This window comes from Microcebus murinus, chromosome 8, assembly GCF_040939455.1.
Source record: "Microcebus murinus isolate Inina chromosome 8, M.murinus_Inina_mat1.0, whole genome shotgun sequence".
Taxonomy (NCBI): Eukaryota; Metazoa; Chordata; class Mammalia; order Primates; family Cheirogaleidae; genus Microcebus; species Microcebus murinus.
Window position 1 is genome coordinate 56293073 of NC_134111.1, and position 18375 is coordinate 56311447.

General features: G+C 35.0%; 1 protein-coding gene across 2 annotated transcripts in view; it reads right to left on the minus strand.

Annotated features, from left to right (window-relative positions):
* The window catches only part of CCDC141 (coiled-coil domain containing 141), a 180331-nt gene that overhangs the window by 90477 nt on the left and 71479 nt on the right, over positions 1 to 18375 (minus strand). For both annotated transcript variants that reach the window (XM_012785842.2, XM_012785846.3), the window contains one exon: positions 1828 to 2022. In XM_012785842.2, the coding sequence (XP_012641296.2) occupies positions 1828 to 2022 (195 nt within the window). The remainder of the gene's footprint in view (positions 1 to 1827; positions 2023 to 18375) is intronic.

Here is an 18375-nt window from a genome sequence, read left to right on the forward strand (position 1 = left end):
TTATTACTTCTTAATATTATAATATAGTGAAGAATTCATTTCAAGAGTCATGATTAAACTTCTACTTTCCAAACTCCAGTTTCTATTTTTGCTGAGGTAAAAGTACCCATCAGTTTTCATGCTGAATTCTTAGATTTTGACTTTGAAATTCTTTCCTTCATGCTTTGAAAAGAGAGAAAGAATTCAAACAGCTTTCTGAGTGTCACTTAGCTTAGAAAGTGCTACCCTATGGATAAATCCTAACTGAGCTTATTATAATCTGAATAGTTAGCATGCCATGGCATTCAAATGATGAAACAGGGAATCTAGGAATCACAAGTCTTTGGGGTAAAGAAACATGGATTTTCTTCTTAAGATCTGGCCTGAATTACAGTATGAATTTGAGAAAAAAGGAACCACTCTGTTTTTCTTCTCCTTTGATTTTTATTTTTACTTTTGCAAAAGATACTCCTCATGGCCCAGGAATAATGTTGGAAGAAAAATCTCCCTGGCAAAATACCAAATAATGAGAGCAGTGAAAGCGAGAGTAAGAAAATGAGAATGAAAGAAACTGCATTTTGCAAGATTATAAACTACAGGATTTGTACTAGAAGCATTGTGTTATAGCAACACGTTGCATAACTTTTTTTTTAGAAATAATATTAATTGACTTGCATGATGACCAACTCATTTTGTAGAGTGAACTTGTCAAGTAAATTTAAGTCTTTTATTCAAAAAGAAAACAGCTGAAAATTAACTAGCACCTAACATCTAATTAGTTCAATAGCTACAGTAATATGCTATATACGTTTCTTCTCTTAAAACAGAGAAATCCCAAACAACAAATAATTTAACAATAAATATTTCTTTATCTTTTTTACAATAATTCTAGCACCTCTATTTTGAAATTTTACAATTCATCCTTTTCAAAAAGTTTCTTATTAGTAAAGAAGTTCAAAATTAAGTCACTATTTTGATATATACCAGGACATTGTATTCAGAGTGATGTGATTTTAAGTCACAATGTACCTAACTTCCAGGGGTCTCCCCATCCATTTCCTGTCACGTTGTCCATTTTTAGTAATTTAAAGTATTAAACAATTCCAGTAAGGCAGTTTGAAGATATATATTATATTGAGAAAAGTGAAAAAATTTTCAAATAAGATCAACAGCCTCATATACTGAGCACTACTCAAGTGAAGTGAACAGGTGAACATTACCACTCAATGGAAACCACCTGCTCCAATCAATGTTTAATGAATCAACAAGGAGAAGCAGAGCACTTCTTGAACTCAAGAAGACCTGGAGAAGGTCCAAAGCAAGATTCCCCTTATGCTGACTTAAAAAGGAAAGACCCAGGCGGAGCAATCAGGCTCAGGCACTGTTTCTAACCTATGGTTTGCATGCAGAAGGCTTGCAGTATTCATGTATTTTTTGCATGACAAATGAAGGAGCATTTACAAAAAGAACAAAGGCATTTTGATTAAAATTTTAAGATTTTTTAGAACTTTGATATATTTATAATTCTCTTCCGCTGTGAGAAATACTTACAATGTAGGCACAAGGGTCCTCCCAAATAGATCAATGGCAATTAATAAAACTTAATAATACCCTCATTAGATTTTTTTTAAGTAACCCTTTGCACATGAAAGCATAGAGTCTCTTACTTTCGAGAACGGAATCATGGCCACAGTAGGAATATATTTTAAAAGCTTGTCTTTGCTGCTATCAATTTTAAAATTCTACATGGAGTTTTGACCTCTGCGATGCACGCCAGCCTGTTGAAACAAAGAGTCCCCTACTGGTCTGCCTGGTTACCTAAAATTATCAACTTGACCTCACACTGACCTTGTTAGCACTGTTAAAAAAATCATTCGCCTTTTTTAACCAGGTATTCCTTTCCACCGTGAGTTGATCAAATTCTTTCTGAAGTCGGTTCAGTTTCTGATTAGAGAGTTGCAGATGTTCTTTCTCCACATGGTCCTTTGACAGCAAGATTCCCAGTGCCTCACTCTTCAGCTTCTCAATGGCAGAGTTCCATTCCTACAAGAGATCATTCCTTTAGTTAATTTTACACATCTCCCCTGTATGGGCTAATGTTTGTGTCCCCCTCAAATTCCCATGTTGAAATCTAACCTCCAATGTGATGGTATTAGGGGGTAGAGCCTTTGAGAGGTGAGTAGTGCCCTGCTAATCACATGGGATTCACACGCTTATAAAACAGGCCCTCCCGAGAGAGCTGCTTGCACCTTTGATCATGTGAGGACACAGTGAGAAGTCAGCAGTCCGCAACTCAGAAGAGAGCCCTTACTGCAACCAGACCATGCTGACTCCTCACCTACAGAACAGTGAGAAATAAATTTCTATTGTTTATAAACTTCCCAGTCTGTGTCACTTTGTTATAGCAGCTCGAACTAACTAAGACATCCTCCTTTGTAATCTCTGATAACATTCAGGGAACATTTAGAGGGGTTGGATGCATCAGAAATCTGTCAGATTTTCAAATCATAAAAGTATAGTAAATACTGTAGTAGTAAATGCTACACTACAGGTTTGAGTACCAAGATGTTTACATAATAGGAAATGATGCAGAAAACAAGCAAAACAAAAGAAAGAGAAAGAAAGAAAGAAAGAAAGAAAGAAAGAAAGAAAGAAAGAAAGAAAGAAAGAAAGAAAGAAAAGAAGAGAAGATGACAGAAGAAAGAGGTAGGGAGTTGGGATGAGTGACTGACAGATCACCCAGCTGACCTGAACATAGATCACTTCCATTTCTGTTAACTCTATCTGGAAATGCACCTCAAATACAGTCAATGGTGTTTTTAAATCTCTAACTCATTTTGTCCTCTTTTTAATCACATAAGTATAAAAAAGTATCTCTCCCACAATTCAGCCTTATAGTCAGTCTAGGCAAATATGTACAAGAAAAGGAAGAGAAATCGTATATATCATGACTGTTGTTTTTGTGTCTGCCTACATTTAGCATTGAAATTAAGTCCTGTTATTCATTACAAAATTAATAGCTGTTATTGTTTAGTATTTCCTCCTTCCTGACCTCAGTTCTGCCTCTTGAGGAGCTTCACTCTTAATGGTACACAAACATTTCAGAAAATGAAAAGAGGTAGTCTTTTACTTAATGTTCATGAGGATGAAAAAACGTAAGTAGAGAAGAAAGAAAATAAGAGTTGGAGTAAAGCAACATATTAACATTCAATTTATTTGAAGGGAAATTTAAGTTTCTTAAAAAAGGACTGAAGCATGATCCAGTTTCATAAAATAATGGTTATCTCTAACATGTCTGTCTTGTTAGTGAATCTGCTGGTACCCATCTCAACTGAGATTGCATGATAGCACAGGCTATTTGTTCAAGCGTGGGAAATTTAGCACCAGATTTTAAACATCTCAGTCTGACTCCATCCTGCTTTGTTCCCTCAGTGAAAAGTGTCCTCTTATTAAGTTACATTTATTATACTACATTGTATAAAATAAGTACAATTTTAGTGCAATTTACCATTACTGTTTCCATTCATTCATTTCACATGACACACTAAACACGATGTACCTGGCACTATGCTAGGATAGATGTCTTGGGGAATATAAAGAAAGAATAAAATGTAGTTCTTTCCCTTAACAGCACATAAATTGTTATTTTATATAACTTTCATATGTACTTACTTTATGAAATACATGGAATAAATGCTGTTTCTATAAACATGCATACAAAGACAATATAGTAGATTTTAAACAACAATTAGTGAGTGTCAAAGGGAGAAATTGTACATATTATTTTGTGGTGCACATAGAACCCATTCTAGTATTTGGACAAAAGAAAAATATTTTGAACAATGGTTACAGGAGTAAGCAAGGTGGATTCAAGGATTTGGCTTGTTTTGGAGTACCTTTTATAAAATTGTGGGTTGTAACTATAATCCTCAAAAACCCTCAAATTAGACATTATTTTTTTCAATATTTACATAGGATCAGAAGAGTATGTAACATATCTGATAAGTGGCAGTACCAGAACTGGTTCAAAGGTCTGCATATCATACTAACTTCCAGAAAATTGAAACTAAATTCCAAAATCTTCAGATTCTTCAGTGAGTGCAAAAGCAGTACTCTTAGGCTTCTTCAAATCCCTCATTTTTAAAACAGCGTAAGTGTCTCCCTCTAAGGAAAACTAATATGTGCTATGATGTTCTTTCATAAAGCACTGTAACCACCTCTTCCATACACGTATGCTTAAAAACAATTACTTTAACTTATTGGGAATAGCAAATATTTTTAAAACAGTACCATTTCTGGCACTTATAATAAGCACTCACTAAATGTTAGTCCCACCTTTCTTCCCTTCAGTTTTGTTATGGTTCATTAGCACCCCAAAATTTCTTCTTTACTTATGTCATTTCTGTTTCCCAGTTTTAAAATAATGGTAGCAAAATGTTTCCCAAAATGTTATTGATTAGCATTATGTATTGATCAGCATTATGAGATAAACAAGGTAAAACAGGTTTCTTTACCACAGTACTTCTCAGAATCTTTAATTTATTAATGTGCATTGAGACTCTTCTAAAGGGAAATGTGATGTGAAATATTTTGGACAAAACGGTTTGACCAAAAAAACTGTTTGCTAATCATCTCAGGGGACCGATGCTCCAGTTGCAATGATACTGGAAAAAAACATTCCGTGTCTAAGGGCAGCGGAATCACCTACTGAGTTCACCTGCTTTCAATAGCCTTTGTTTCTTTCCTGTTTTATTTTTTCCCTATTCCTCTAGCTACTCAATTAGTCCACTTTCTCTCTTTGTACCATGCTTTCTTCTTTTGTCTGTAAGATCTGCATGTCATTAATTCTCAATGAACTCAGGTGGAGAGATGCTTAACACGTAAAGACACAGAATAAAGCAGGTAATTCTTTTTTTAAAAAAATTGGCATTGGCCAGAACCTTCTCTGCTTATTAGAGAAAGACCACCTAACAAATATAGAGAACTCGGCGGGGGGCAGGAGGTTGGGAGAAGGGCTAGAAAGATAGGGGCAAAGAAGATGTGGGAGAAGTTAGAATATAGAGAAGTGGGTTTCAGCCACTGTGGACTCAGCTTGACAACAACAAGTTCTAGGATGTATTGTTCAAGACAGTAAGGGTAGATTTTCTTTGTGTGTGTTAGCTCTGTGCTAAATGCTTTTCATGTATTTTTTTATTTCATCTTCACCATACCTCTGTGAAGTAGGAACTATTACTATCTTCATTTTACAGCAGTAACTGGGACCCAGAGGGATTACAAACTTGCCTAAGGTCTCAGCATTAGTAAGTGAAGGAGCTAGAATTCAAACTCAGGGATTTTGACTCTAGGTCCTACTCTCTTCACCAGTACCCCAACCCCAGCTATTTGTAGAGTGATATACTGTTTTTCCAATCACAGAAAGATTAACCATTAGTTAATTATTTCAGGGAAAACTTCCATATGCCCCAAATAAGGCCTTGGAGATGACAAAAGTTTTATATGACCCTGGGATTTTCTGATTTTCAATCAGAAGCCTCACAATTTAAAAATAAACACAATACTATTACAGACATAATTGGAAATTTACAGTCCAAACTCAGACTTATTTTTCTTAGCTATTGGACAAAAATAATGAAGCACTTTTCTATGAGAAATACCTGTTCTGTAACAATGTTCATAAATCTGCCTTCAGTATAAATTTTACAAACAACATTAAAGAGACTTTTGGAGCAAAGCCAAGCCTTTGAAAACACGCTTTAACCTTGTGCTTCACGTCATGCTATGAAAAGTGGGCTGTGACCTTCCAAAGAAGCTGTAAAGAACCATTTTGTGCCTCTTATCTTTTTTTTTTTTTATTCTCCATCCCCAGTCTTCTTAATTACATTTCCACATGAACACTGTGGGTAGTAAACGAGGCTGGGCCCATTCAATATTTCTATTCAATCTTCTCAGAAAATTGGTTCTGTTTTCTTTGAGCAATCTATAGGCGGTTTCTGATGCATTTCTATACCATTCTGATGATGTATTTCCCCAGCCTTTTTTCACAGGAGATGCTTTCACTATTTTATTTTTGAGATAAAACTTTCCAGAGTCATCTGAATCCATCACACTATTTAAAAAATATAGTTGTCACCCTTGTCAAGGCCAGAGAAGCCCAATGGAGAAAATCTTAGTCCATTTTCTCAAGCCGGTGCTGCCCGCCTGCTAAGTGTTAAACCTCTAACAGGGGTTCAGTCACTTTGCAATAAAATATTTCCAGTATTTGTCCCTACCAGCAGAAAGCCAAAGCCTGCCATTTCCTTGGCTTTTCAATCTGACAGAGACGTGTGCATATCTCTGACCCAATAAAGACGTGGGGCACTGTGTGTTCCTGGGCTCAGGGGGTCTCCACAGGTCGTTCCATTATTTTCATTTTTCACTCACAGTAGGAACCTTTTTAACTGCACCTTTCAGTATTCCATTTGCTGAGGAAATTGAGCTTCTCTTGGATTCCTTGATTGAAAGGGTACTTTTAAGCGGATTAGTGCTGATAGATAAGAAGGTGGAAAAGATTTCTTCTTTCCTTTTTTTTTTTTTTTCAGTCCCAGGTTAGCTCTTTATATGAAGTTATAGATTGGCATAAAAATTATCCAGCAAGTAGATTCAAAAAGTAAAATGTTAGCTACTCCAATTGAAAAGAAAAAAAATAACAATCACAGTATATTAGCAAGCTTTTATCCATATAACGACTTCCTTGTACATGAGGGGATTTAATGATCCAACACCATGCAGTAAATTTTCATGACGAGCTTGACTTCAGAATGTAATTTTTAAGTGGAAGAAAGATGGACAAGAAACAATAGGGGATGTATTTGTAAACTACTAAAAAATATCAGTGGTGGAGATCACTGACCAAAATCAGATCTGGCATAAGCATGTGTTGGGTTTATGTATAGTCCCTGAAGCATGGCTAATTCCTAGGCCATCTCATTAGACACAGCCCATTTCTTACTTAATCCCTAAATCTACAATCCCATTTGGTTCAGCACAAGGAGAATTAACTCATTGATACAAAATCACAGAATTTTACATGATTGCATTAGCAGATGGTATGAACAAAATAAACCTGGCAATTTTAATCAGTGAATATTCGAAAGTCTGCTTTGAGCAGAAATTCTTTTAAACAAGTGTTTGTATGTTTGAAAAGTGGCATTGAGCCCTTAAAAAGCTAAAATTCTCTGATGACATCAGGTTGGGTTGCATACTGGGCCACAATTTCTTCCCTTCGTGCTCTCTTCCAGGTATTTCTATGCTGACCTGTACAGGTGCAAGGTCATCCTGGAGAGAAATATCTCACCTCACTCTCCGAAAAGTTCAGCGTTCAGTGCCAACTGGCCATTTGAACTTTGCCCTCACTGTGATACATCCCAGCAAAAGCACAGATTACCAACAAGAAGACCTGTGATTTTGTGTCTCACCTAGAGATAAAAGAAGCGTGCTGTTTCACCTCCCAGCCATAAGGTAGAGAATCACAGCTACTGAATGAGGCAGAGCTCATAAGAGCAGAGAACTGGAGCTAGAAGTACACTTTTTATTCCAGTCTCGTTAAGTAGCTTCAGGCAGAGCATTTTGCTTTTTGAACCTTATTTTCCCTGCAGTGCAATGACAGTCACCACCCGTTGGTACATACATCCTTTTGCTTCTCTAGTGACACATCTTTAGTGACTCATTTAATTCAGTGACAGATTGGCTATGCTTCAAATTCCTAGATTTTAGGCCCTCCCAAAATTTGGTTTATTGGCTGTATTACCCATAAATTAACCTTACCTGGATTGAGACTGACAGTCTACAATAGAAATGACAGATATCACCAAATTAATTTCTGAGCATTAGTTGATTTTTTTTTTCAGTCTTAGTTCATTGAAATATTTTTAAAGTTGCAGGAAAAAAAAAAAAAAAACAAACCATGGCTTGGAAGGCTCATATTTCCCTAATTCTCTTCAATGTTTGGCCGCTGAGTGGAGCCCACAGTTCAGTAGCATAAAGCAGGGTGCTTGTTGCTAATAAATCCTGAAGCAAATGGATGTGTGACAAAATAAAGTTTGAAAATCAAAACTGCAACGAACTACGCTCATAAGCAAATCTTTAAAATGGTGATTGGAGCAGAAATGTATTTATTTTCTTTTCCTTAATTCAACATAGTTTCTAGATGAAAATTTAATTACATGAGAAGTCAAGGGGAAATATTCCTAAGTTTGTGTTTTTCAAGAACCATTATTTTTTCTTTAGTGTCTTGTGCTTGTTTTCCTTAGATATCTTGTTCCCCTTAATTACATTGTCTTCTAGTTGATTAAGTAAAGAGCAGAGCCTGATTTGTGTTTCATTTTTAATTACATTTAATAAAAGTCTAGCTTCCCAAAATATTTTCATCTAACACAATTTGCCTACAATCAGATTGTGCCATGGGTTGACTAGGTGGTCCCAGTTTATATTAATGACCTCAAAGGACCTACTTTTTCATTTTCTAGACAATCTGTTGTAGATATTTTCAGGATCTCAACATATACTTCAACTGTGGGGAAATTATTAGGTTGTGATGTTCACCTCTTGTGGGGATTTCCCTATTAATAGACAGGAGGGTCTATTGATAATGCTTTATCCACAGTGAACATCAAATACACACTAAATCAATGGCTCTTCAATATGACTGACTGTTAGTATTTCCTGGGAAATTTTTAGAAACAAATACTTCCAGTTTCACCCCATATCCCCAGAATCATAATTTATCTTGGTAGAGTGAAAAAATATGTATTTTTAAAAATATGAAGTATTTTATTTGAAATCAGGGGCAAGTAAATAATACTTATAACCAGTCAAATTTTGGAATGATTGATCCAGAATATCTTAAGATATTTAATGAACAGTTAACAATTTACCTAGGAAAGTTTATGTATAATCATATTGATAATTGGAGGATGGATTATATAATAATAGTAGTTTTAAATTTCAAACTTTCAACTAACTTGACTCTGTGAAAATTACATTATTGTATTAATGACTTCTAAACCTAAAATTTAACATTAATTTTACAAGTTACTTCATTCATTCAATAAGTATTGAGCTGGGCTGTGGAAGATACAATGACAAATAAACAAAATCCTTGCCATTACACTCCTTGAATGATTAATACACCAATCTATCATGAGTTTAAATAGCCCTGGTGCAATGTGGGATATCACTAGTCTTAATTCACAAAGAAACTGAAGCATTTCTACTTTCTACTTTCTTCACATCATTGTCTCAGACAAAACAGCCCCTGATTTAAAAGGGAAATACAGGCCGGGCGCTGTGGCTCACGCCTGTAATCCTAGCTCTTGGGAGGCCGAGGCGGGCGGATTGCTCAAGGTCAGGAGTTCAAAACCAGCCTGAGCAAGAGCGAGACCCCGTCTCTACTATAAATAGAAAGAAATTAATTGGCCAACTGATATATATATAAAAAATTAGCCGGGCATGGTGGCGCATGCCTGTAGTCCCAGCTACCCGGGAGGCTGAGGCAGAAGGATCACTCGAGCCCAGGAGTTTGAGGTTGCTGTGAGCTAGGACGCCACGGCACTCACTCTAGCCTGGGCAACAAAGCGAGACTCTGTCTCAAAAAAAAAAAAAAAAAAAAGGGAAATACAGAGTAAAAAAACAAAAAGCAAAAAACCCCCTACAAATCTGATCAGGTTTTTCCTTAAACTTTTATGTATACCCATAGGGTTATTTTTAACTTTCATTGTAAAATTTTTACAACTATATAGTTATATACTCAATCTTTGTTATAGGAAAAAATCTTTCCTCTAATGATATGGAAGAAATCACTTGTCTTCTAACAAAATCTAGTCAAGGCTAGAATATTTTCAACACATCTCCCTCTTTTCCAGGCTCTATTTTTTCAGCTTATCACTAAGTACATGCACAGGACTCTCATTCCATACTCAATACTGTGAACCAGTCATAAATGATATTGGGATGGGCGGTTTCTAACTCTCTGACATTGAACGTGGAACAATCTAAAAGAAATTATTCAATACCTCTTAAGAGCACAAGCTGACATGGAAAACAAAACAATTGTTTACAGAAAGTGAAATCAGTTTTGATTAGGGGAATCTGAGAAGTCCTCTTATAGGATCTTAAAAATGGGCAGAAGTTTCAACTGGTGAACAGATGGGTCTGGGGGAGAAGGCAAGGGGTGACCCAAGAAGGAGAGACAGTGGAGCCAGAACACTGATGCAAGGGTAGTGGGGTCAGCCAGGAGACATGGAGACTGATTCTGGATCCTGGGAGAAATTGAACTAACCTAGTCTGGGGAATTAATAAGAGTTTCTCATAGGAATAATGTCTGAGCTGAGACCTCAAACAAATGGATGGGAGTTTCCTAGGCCAAAGAAGAATAGAAGTGAGGTGGGAGAGTTAAGGAAAACTGAAAAATGAGATGTTAAGAGTGAAGACATACAAGTGAGAAGTGGATGGGACCAGTGGGATCTAGAAAAGGATCAATTTCCCCTGTAAATGAGGGGAAACAGAAAAAAGGGGGAGAGGCCAGAAAGAAGAGACAAAAAATTCAGGCAGAGGAGAAAAAAGCAAGAAATTTCACTGTCTATGACTAAGCAACTTTGAGTTTGGGTAAACCCTGGCTCCTCTATGGTTGAGAATTAAAAAATTTTTTTTTTTTTTTAAATTCAGACTATTATGGGGATACAAATGTTTTGGTTACATGGATTGGTTTTGTACTACTTGAGTCAAAGTTATAAGTGTGCCCATCACCCAGATAGTGGACATTATACCCGTTAGGTATGATTTCACCCATCCCCTTCTCCCTTCTCCCCTCTCCCTCATGTTTGATTTCCATTGAATTTACTTTCATCTGAGCACATAAGTATTTATTGCTTAGTTCCAAATTAATAGTGAGTACATGTGATGTTTGTTTTTCCATTCTTGCAATGCTTCACTTAGGAGAATGGTCTCCAGTTCCATCCAGATTGTTACAAAAGGTACTAATTCATTATTTTATGGCTGAGTAGAACTCCATGGTATACATATACCGCATTTTATTAATCCACTCATGAATTCTGGGGCAATTGGATTGATTCCACATCTTTGCAATTGTGAATTGTGCTGCAATAAACATTCTAGCATAAGTATCTTTTTGATAAAATGACTTTTTTTCCTTTGGGTAAAAACCCAGTATTGGGATTGCTGTATCAGTTGGTAGGTCTACTTTTAGTTCTTTGAGGAATTTCCATACTATTTTCCATAGCAGACTTTTATCTATACTACAAGGCTATTGTAACCAAAACAGCATAGTACTGGCAAAAAAATAGAGACATAAACCAATGGAACAGAACAGAGAACCCAGGTTTAAAACCATCCATGTATTGCCACCTGATCTTTGACAAAGTAGACAGCAATATACACTGGGGAAAAGAAACCCTATTCAATAAATGGTGCTGAGAAAATTAGATAACCACATGTAGAAGACTGAAACAGGATCCATATCTCTCACCACTCACAAAAATTAATTCAAGATGGCTTGAATTAATTTAATTCATGGCTTAAATCTAAGACATGAGTTCTAGAAGAAAATTTTGGAAAAACTCTTTTAGATATCAGCCTAAGCAAAGAATTTATGAAGAAGATCCCAAGAGCAATCAGAGCAACAACAAAAATAAATAAATGGAACTCCATTAAATTAAAAAGCTTCTGCACAGCCAAGGAAACAATCAACAGAGCAAATAGATGACCTACAGAATGGAAGAAAATATTTGCATACTATACATCCTATAAAGGGCTAATAACCAGAATCTACAAAGAACTCAAGCAAATCATCAAGAAAAAATCAAGCAACCCCATTAAAATGTGGGCAAAAGACATGAACAGAAGCTTTTCGAAAGAAGATAGACTAATGGCCAACAAACATGAAAAAAATGCTCAACACACTAATCATCAGAGAAATGCAAATCAAAACCACAATGAGATATCACCTAACCCCATGAGAATGGCTTTTATCAAAAAGTCCCAAAACAATAGAGAGAAAGGAACACTTACACACTGTTCATGGTTGAGAATTTAAAAGAGCATGAAGGTTTTGGATTAGCTATGGGAAATGGGGTAGGGAATTAGCAGATGATAAGTAAAGGAATTTGTAAGGCTATCTGATAATAAATAAATTACATTTTAAATAGAACCAACCAAAACAATTATGCTAATTTTCTTATCTTTCAGAATTAGGAAGAAACAGAGAAACTGGGTGATCAGAGTAATTCACAACAGCTCTTGTGGCCCATGCTGAGTAGTACAAGGATCTAGCCCAGGAAAAATAAAGAAAAGAAGGCTATGATAGCAGTTTTGGGTGATGTCATAAAACAAAGTCTGGCAGCTACAGGAGTGGGAAGCTGGAGGGAGCTGAAAATAAAGTCCTTTGGAGTAAAAAGGTAAGAAAAAGCAAGGCGAGGGCATTGAATAAGTCACCAAATGGATGCTAAAGTAGCACAGGAAGGTCATATGTGATTTAAGGCATGACTCAGTTAAACCATTAGAAAATGCCTTCGCAGGTGTCCATTTAAAGTAAACTTAATTTCACTATTATTATTATGATAGCAATATTATTATCATGTTTTTCTTAATTTTTTTATTTTAGCATATTATGGGGGTACAAGTGTTAAGGTTACATATATTGCCCATGCCCCCCTCCCCCCTCGAGTAAGAGCTTCAAGCGTGTCCATCCTTCAAATGTTGTACATCTTACTCATTGTGGTTGTATATACCCATCCCCTCCTCCCCCCTCCCACCCACCCAATAAATGTTACTGCTATATGTCCACTTAGGTGTTGATCCGTTAACATCAATTTGCTGATGAGTACATATGATGCTGATTTTTCCATTCTTGAGATACTTCACTTAGTACAATGGGTTCCAGCTCTATCCAGGAATATACAAGATGTGCAATATCACCATTGTTTCTTAAAGCTGAGTAGTACTCCATGGTATACATGTACCACATTTTATTAATCCACTCATGAATTGATAGGCACTTTATATTAATAGCATATTATACATATATATATATATATTATAACATTATTGTAATAATAGTAACTATAAAAAGCCATGCTTTGGGGGAATTTTTATTTAAAGGCTGACAAATGTCCCCAAAAAAAAAAAACCAGAGAAGATGTATGTGGAACAGTCAAAACTAAGAAAACTTTTTCTAAGCATTTAAACTTAACAAGCTGGTAAACAATCTGTAAGCAAAGTGACAGCAGGTAGTTTTAAACATAGTGATCACAGAGTACGATATTGGCTTTCTTTACTTAGCCCCCTTCTTAAATGGTCATAAATATTTCTGAGAGACTTTCTAAATTAAAATTTCCCTTGGAAATGAAAGCAAAATACTAAATTTTAAACTTTAAATTGACCTGTAAGTTAAGGCTAGAATAGCATTACTAGTGGTAAAATCCCATCATTTTTGTGGACTTTCTCAATGCTTGCTGGCAAGTTCAATACTATTTGTATATATTTTGCATGTTAGCAATAAAATTGCTTCTAATTTATGTTCTGTGAAAAATGACATCTGCTTTTAATTGGGAAGTTCATTAAAAAATCAGACAAGTAAAACAAATTATTCACTAAAATGAAGACAGAGGAACTGAAAGGCACTAATGCAGGTGTCTTACTGTTTGGGGAGCTCATTTAATTTCTGCCTTGAGACATTTCTGATTCAGGCTCCCCCACTTTATTTTTTAAATTAGATGAAACATTATAAGAGAAGCAGACTCTGTGTCCTTTTATAGATTTTCTTTGTCATCATCAGATATGATGTGAGTTGATTTACTGAAACACTATGTTTTATAGTGATTTTACAATTTTTTCACATATCCTTGGTGAAGGAATTTGGGGATGTAATGAAAGTTCAAATAGCAGAATAGTTAGCTTCTTTACAGAGGTAACACAGCAATGAGAAGGAAATTATTCAACATTGCATTTGGATAACCTGGAAACTATGATATACAAACTCTGGATATTGCTACATACCTCTTGAACCACCTGAGAGACATACAAGTAGTTCTTTCTGTACCAAATATTTCATATAAGGGCTACTTCTGAGGGAATATTCCCATTTTTAGAAATGAACAGTCAGAGAATTTAAATATTTGTCTTTCAATCTTCAATTACCTTAGTAATAGGCCCAGGAATAAATATAAATAGCAAAAGAAATTAAGTTTTAAGCTTAAACAGTCATGTCTACACCTTAAAAGACTCAAAGATTTATCTAGATCTATATCTTCTGAGTTCTAACAGTGACCCAGTAATTTGAATCTATCTATCACTTATACTCTTTCCTTCTGCAGTTCTTTCCTTCAAGCCCTTAGTTAACCAAAGGGTGGTCCAGAGACCAGCAGCACCAACATTACATTGGAGCTTGTTAGAAATGCAGACAAGGCCCCATCCCAAACCTGATGAATCAGAACCTACCATTTAAAATCTCCAGGTAATTCATGAATGTATCATCACTCCATTGCCATACTCTAAGACAGTATGTATTGCTGCCTAGAATAATGGATGGTATATCTACACAGTTTGGTAACATGCAATCCTTAAAAAACATACTTATACCATGTATTAGAATGGGGAAATGCTTATGATATAACACTAATTGGAAAAAATCACATTGCAAAACAATGCATGCACAATTTTTGTATACGAGCACACACATATATAGTGTATACATAGACACATAATCACTCACTTTTGGAATATGCATATGTATGTATATGTTTTATATTTCCTTTCCATTTCCATATATACTCACATAATATGTATGATTTTAATTATTTTCTTTTGTTTAGTTTTATGTATTTTCTATTTTTTCCAAAATGAGAAGATACAATGTAATCAAAAAAATAAAATGATAAACAGATTTTTAAAGAATCATTTTATTCACTGGCTTTATTGATAATTATACATTTAAAATAATCAAATAAGTTTTCAAGAGATTCTACTTTACTTCCTTATCTCATATTTATAAATATTTTGTAACTTTAAACTTAACTTTTTCCTTTGAATAAAATTTCTGTGGGACCTAAGCATTGGTATTTTTTAATGATCTCCAAATAATATTATTTGAAGGAACTTGGTGCCAAGATCACAAATCCAATTTATGAAATCACTCAGCAACAACTGGAAAATATTTTCAATCACTTGGAAAATCGGATTAGATGATGAATCATGGAAGATGGTTTTAATCTTGAAGCTGAGGAATGTAAATGCTGCTATATTAAAACATTGAAGATGATATTTCTATACATCATTTTCTGTTTTCTTCTTTCCCAGAACTTTAAAGATTATTGTTAATCAAGGACTTTACAAACAATATATAGTCATCTATGAAAATTAAGGAGAACATGCACATGAAATACAAGGGAAAAACCTCAGATCAGTGCCTCTTAAATTTTAGTGCGAATATGAATCTTCTTAGGAAATTTGTTAAAACACAGTTTGACTAAATAGGTTTGATAGGTAGAATTTGAGATTCTACATTTCCAACGACTTTCAGATGCTACTGTTGCTGTCTGGGAGTCACACCTTGAATAACAAGGCTGTAAGTTTCCTTTAAGCCTTGAAGATGGAGTTTAATAACCTCTATCTTGAAAGAAATCACGCCCTACCTAAAGTAATTCCCATTCAAACTATAATAGTTTCTGAAGTGATTTTCCTGTTTTCAATCTCACTCTCTCCCATTACTATCACTCACATAATTTCCGAGGTAATTTTCTAACATGCAAATCAGTTTAACCTACCACTTTGCTTGGATGGCATCTCACTGCTCATTAGGTGTCAAATCCAAATGCTTATAAGGGGACAAATTTATAATGTGAATAAATGAAGCAATAATGGGAGGAGGAGAGGTAATAAGGAATGGTTGGGATTGTGGCAAACTGGAATGCCTTTTCAAGAGGATACAAGTATTGCTGGACTCTAGCCAAGAGTCATTATGTCTATGTAGGAAGGTAAGCTTGGTAAGCCAGATCTTCTAGTTTTTCAGAAGTAACAGGAAATCTGTATTTCTTTGATAAAGAAATGTGATTTCTTGGGTAAAAACTCCAACATTCTAAGATTGACAGTACATTTTTCAAATGTATTTTTGTTTATATATATTCATGGGGTACAAGTGCAATTTTGCTACATTGATACACTGCATTGCCTGAAGTCAGAGCCTGCAGTGCATCCACCACTGTGGAAATACACATTGTACCCACCAAGCAACCTCCCATTATCCCCCCCACCCACCCTCTGAGTTTCCATGGTCCATCATTACATACTCTGCTTCCATGTGTTCATGTTATGTAGCTCCCACTTACAAGTGAGAATATGTGGTATTTGTCTTTCTGTGTCTGAGTTGTTTCATTAAAGATAATGGCTTCTAGTTTCATCCATGTTGCTGTAAAAGACATGATTCCATTCTTTTTAATGGCTGAATAGTGTTCCATTATTTATTATTGTATATGCCACATTTTCTTTATCCAGTCCTCCATTGATGGGCACTTAGGTTGATTCCATATCTTTGCTATTGTGAATAGTGCTGTCATAAGCAAACAAGTGCAGGTATCTTCTTTATATACTGATTTTGTTTGCTTTGGGTGGATACACTGTAATGGGATTCTTGGGTTGTTCTATCTTTAGTTCTTCAAGAAATATCCATACTGTTTTCCATAGAAGTTGTACTAACTTACATTCTCACCAACAGTATATGAGTTCCCTTTTTTCTGCACTCTCAACAACAAATTTTTTTGTCTTTAATAATATTCATTCTGATTGGTGTAAGACAGTATCTCCTTGTGGTTTGAATTTACATTTCTCTGACAATTAATGATGTTGAACATTTTTTTTTTCATATGCTTGTTGGCCATTTGTTTGTCTTCTTTTGAAAAATATCTATTCATGGCCTTATCCCACTTTTTAATGTGGTTATTTGGGGATTTCTTTGCATTGTTTGAATTCCTTATAAATTCTGAATATTAGTCCCTCGTCTAATATATGGTTTTCATATATTTTCTGCCATTCCACAGGTTGTCGAATGTATTTATTGATTGTACATAATTTGTACAATGTTGATTATTTATTTATTGTACATAACAAGCTTTGTAGTTTAATGAAGTCCAATTTGTCTATTTTTGTTTCTGTTGCTACTGTTTTGAGGTCTTAGTCATGAATTCTTTGCCTAGACCAATGTGCAGAAGTGTTTTCCCTAGGTTTTCTTCCAGTATTTTTATGATTTCAGGTCTTACATTCAAGTCTTTAATCCATCTTAAGTTGATTTTGATATATGATGAGAGATAGGGGTCCAGTTTCATTTTTCTGCATATGGCAATCCAATTTTCCCAGCATAATTTTTAAAAAGGGTGTCCTTTCCTCAGTGGATGCTTTTTTGACTTTGTCAAAGATCATTTGGCTGTAAGTATGTGGCTTCATTCCTAGGTTCTCTATTCTGTTCAACTGATCTATTTTTATGCCATCATGCTATTTTGGTTACTTAGCCTTGTAGTATAAGCCTCCAGCTTTTTTTTTTTTTTTTTTTTTTCAAGAGTGTTCTGGCTATTCAGGCTCTTCTTTGGTTCCATACAAACTTTAGAGTTGTCTTTTTTCTAATTCTGCAACAAATGATATTGGTATTTTGTTAAGCATGGCATTGAACCTATAGATTGCTTTGGGTATTATGGTCATTTAAACAATATTAATTCTTCAGATCCATGAGCATGAGATGTCTTTTCATTTGTTTGTGTCATCTTCAATTTTTTCCTTATAGAGATCCTTAAACTCCTTGAATAAATATATTCCTATGTATTTTATATTTTTTATAGCTATTTTAAATGGGACTGCCTTCTTGATTTAGTTCTCAGCCAGATCATTTTTGGTGTATAGAAATGCACCATTTCTATACACCACTGCACTATACATATACTGCACTGATTTCTGTGTAGTAGCAGAAACTTTATTTTGTATCCTGAAACTTCACTAAATTCATTTATCTAATCTAAGAGTTTTGGTGGAGTCCTTAGGGTTTTCTAGATATAAGGTGATATCATCAGTGAACAGGAACAATTTGACTTCCTCTTTTCCAATTTAGATCCGTTTTATTTTTTTCTCTTGCCTGATTGCTCTGGCAAGGACTTCCAATACTACATTGAATAAAAGTGGTAAAAGTGGGGATCCTTGTCTTGTTTCAGTTCTTAGGGGGAAATGCTTTCAACTTTTTCCCATTAAGTATGATATTGGCTATAGGTTTGTTGAATGCAGCCTTTATTGTTTTAAAGTATGTTCCTTCTATGTCTTGTTAGTTGAGGATTCTTATCATGAAGAAATGCTGAATTTTGCTGAATG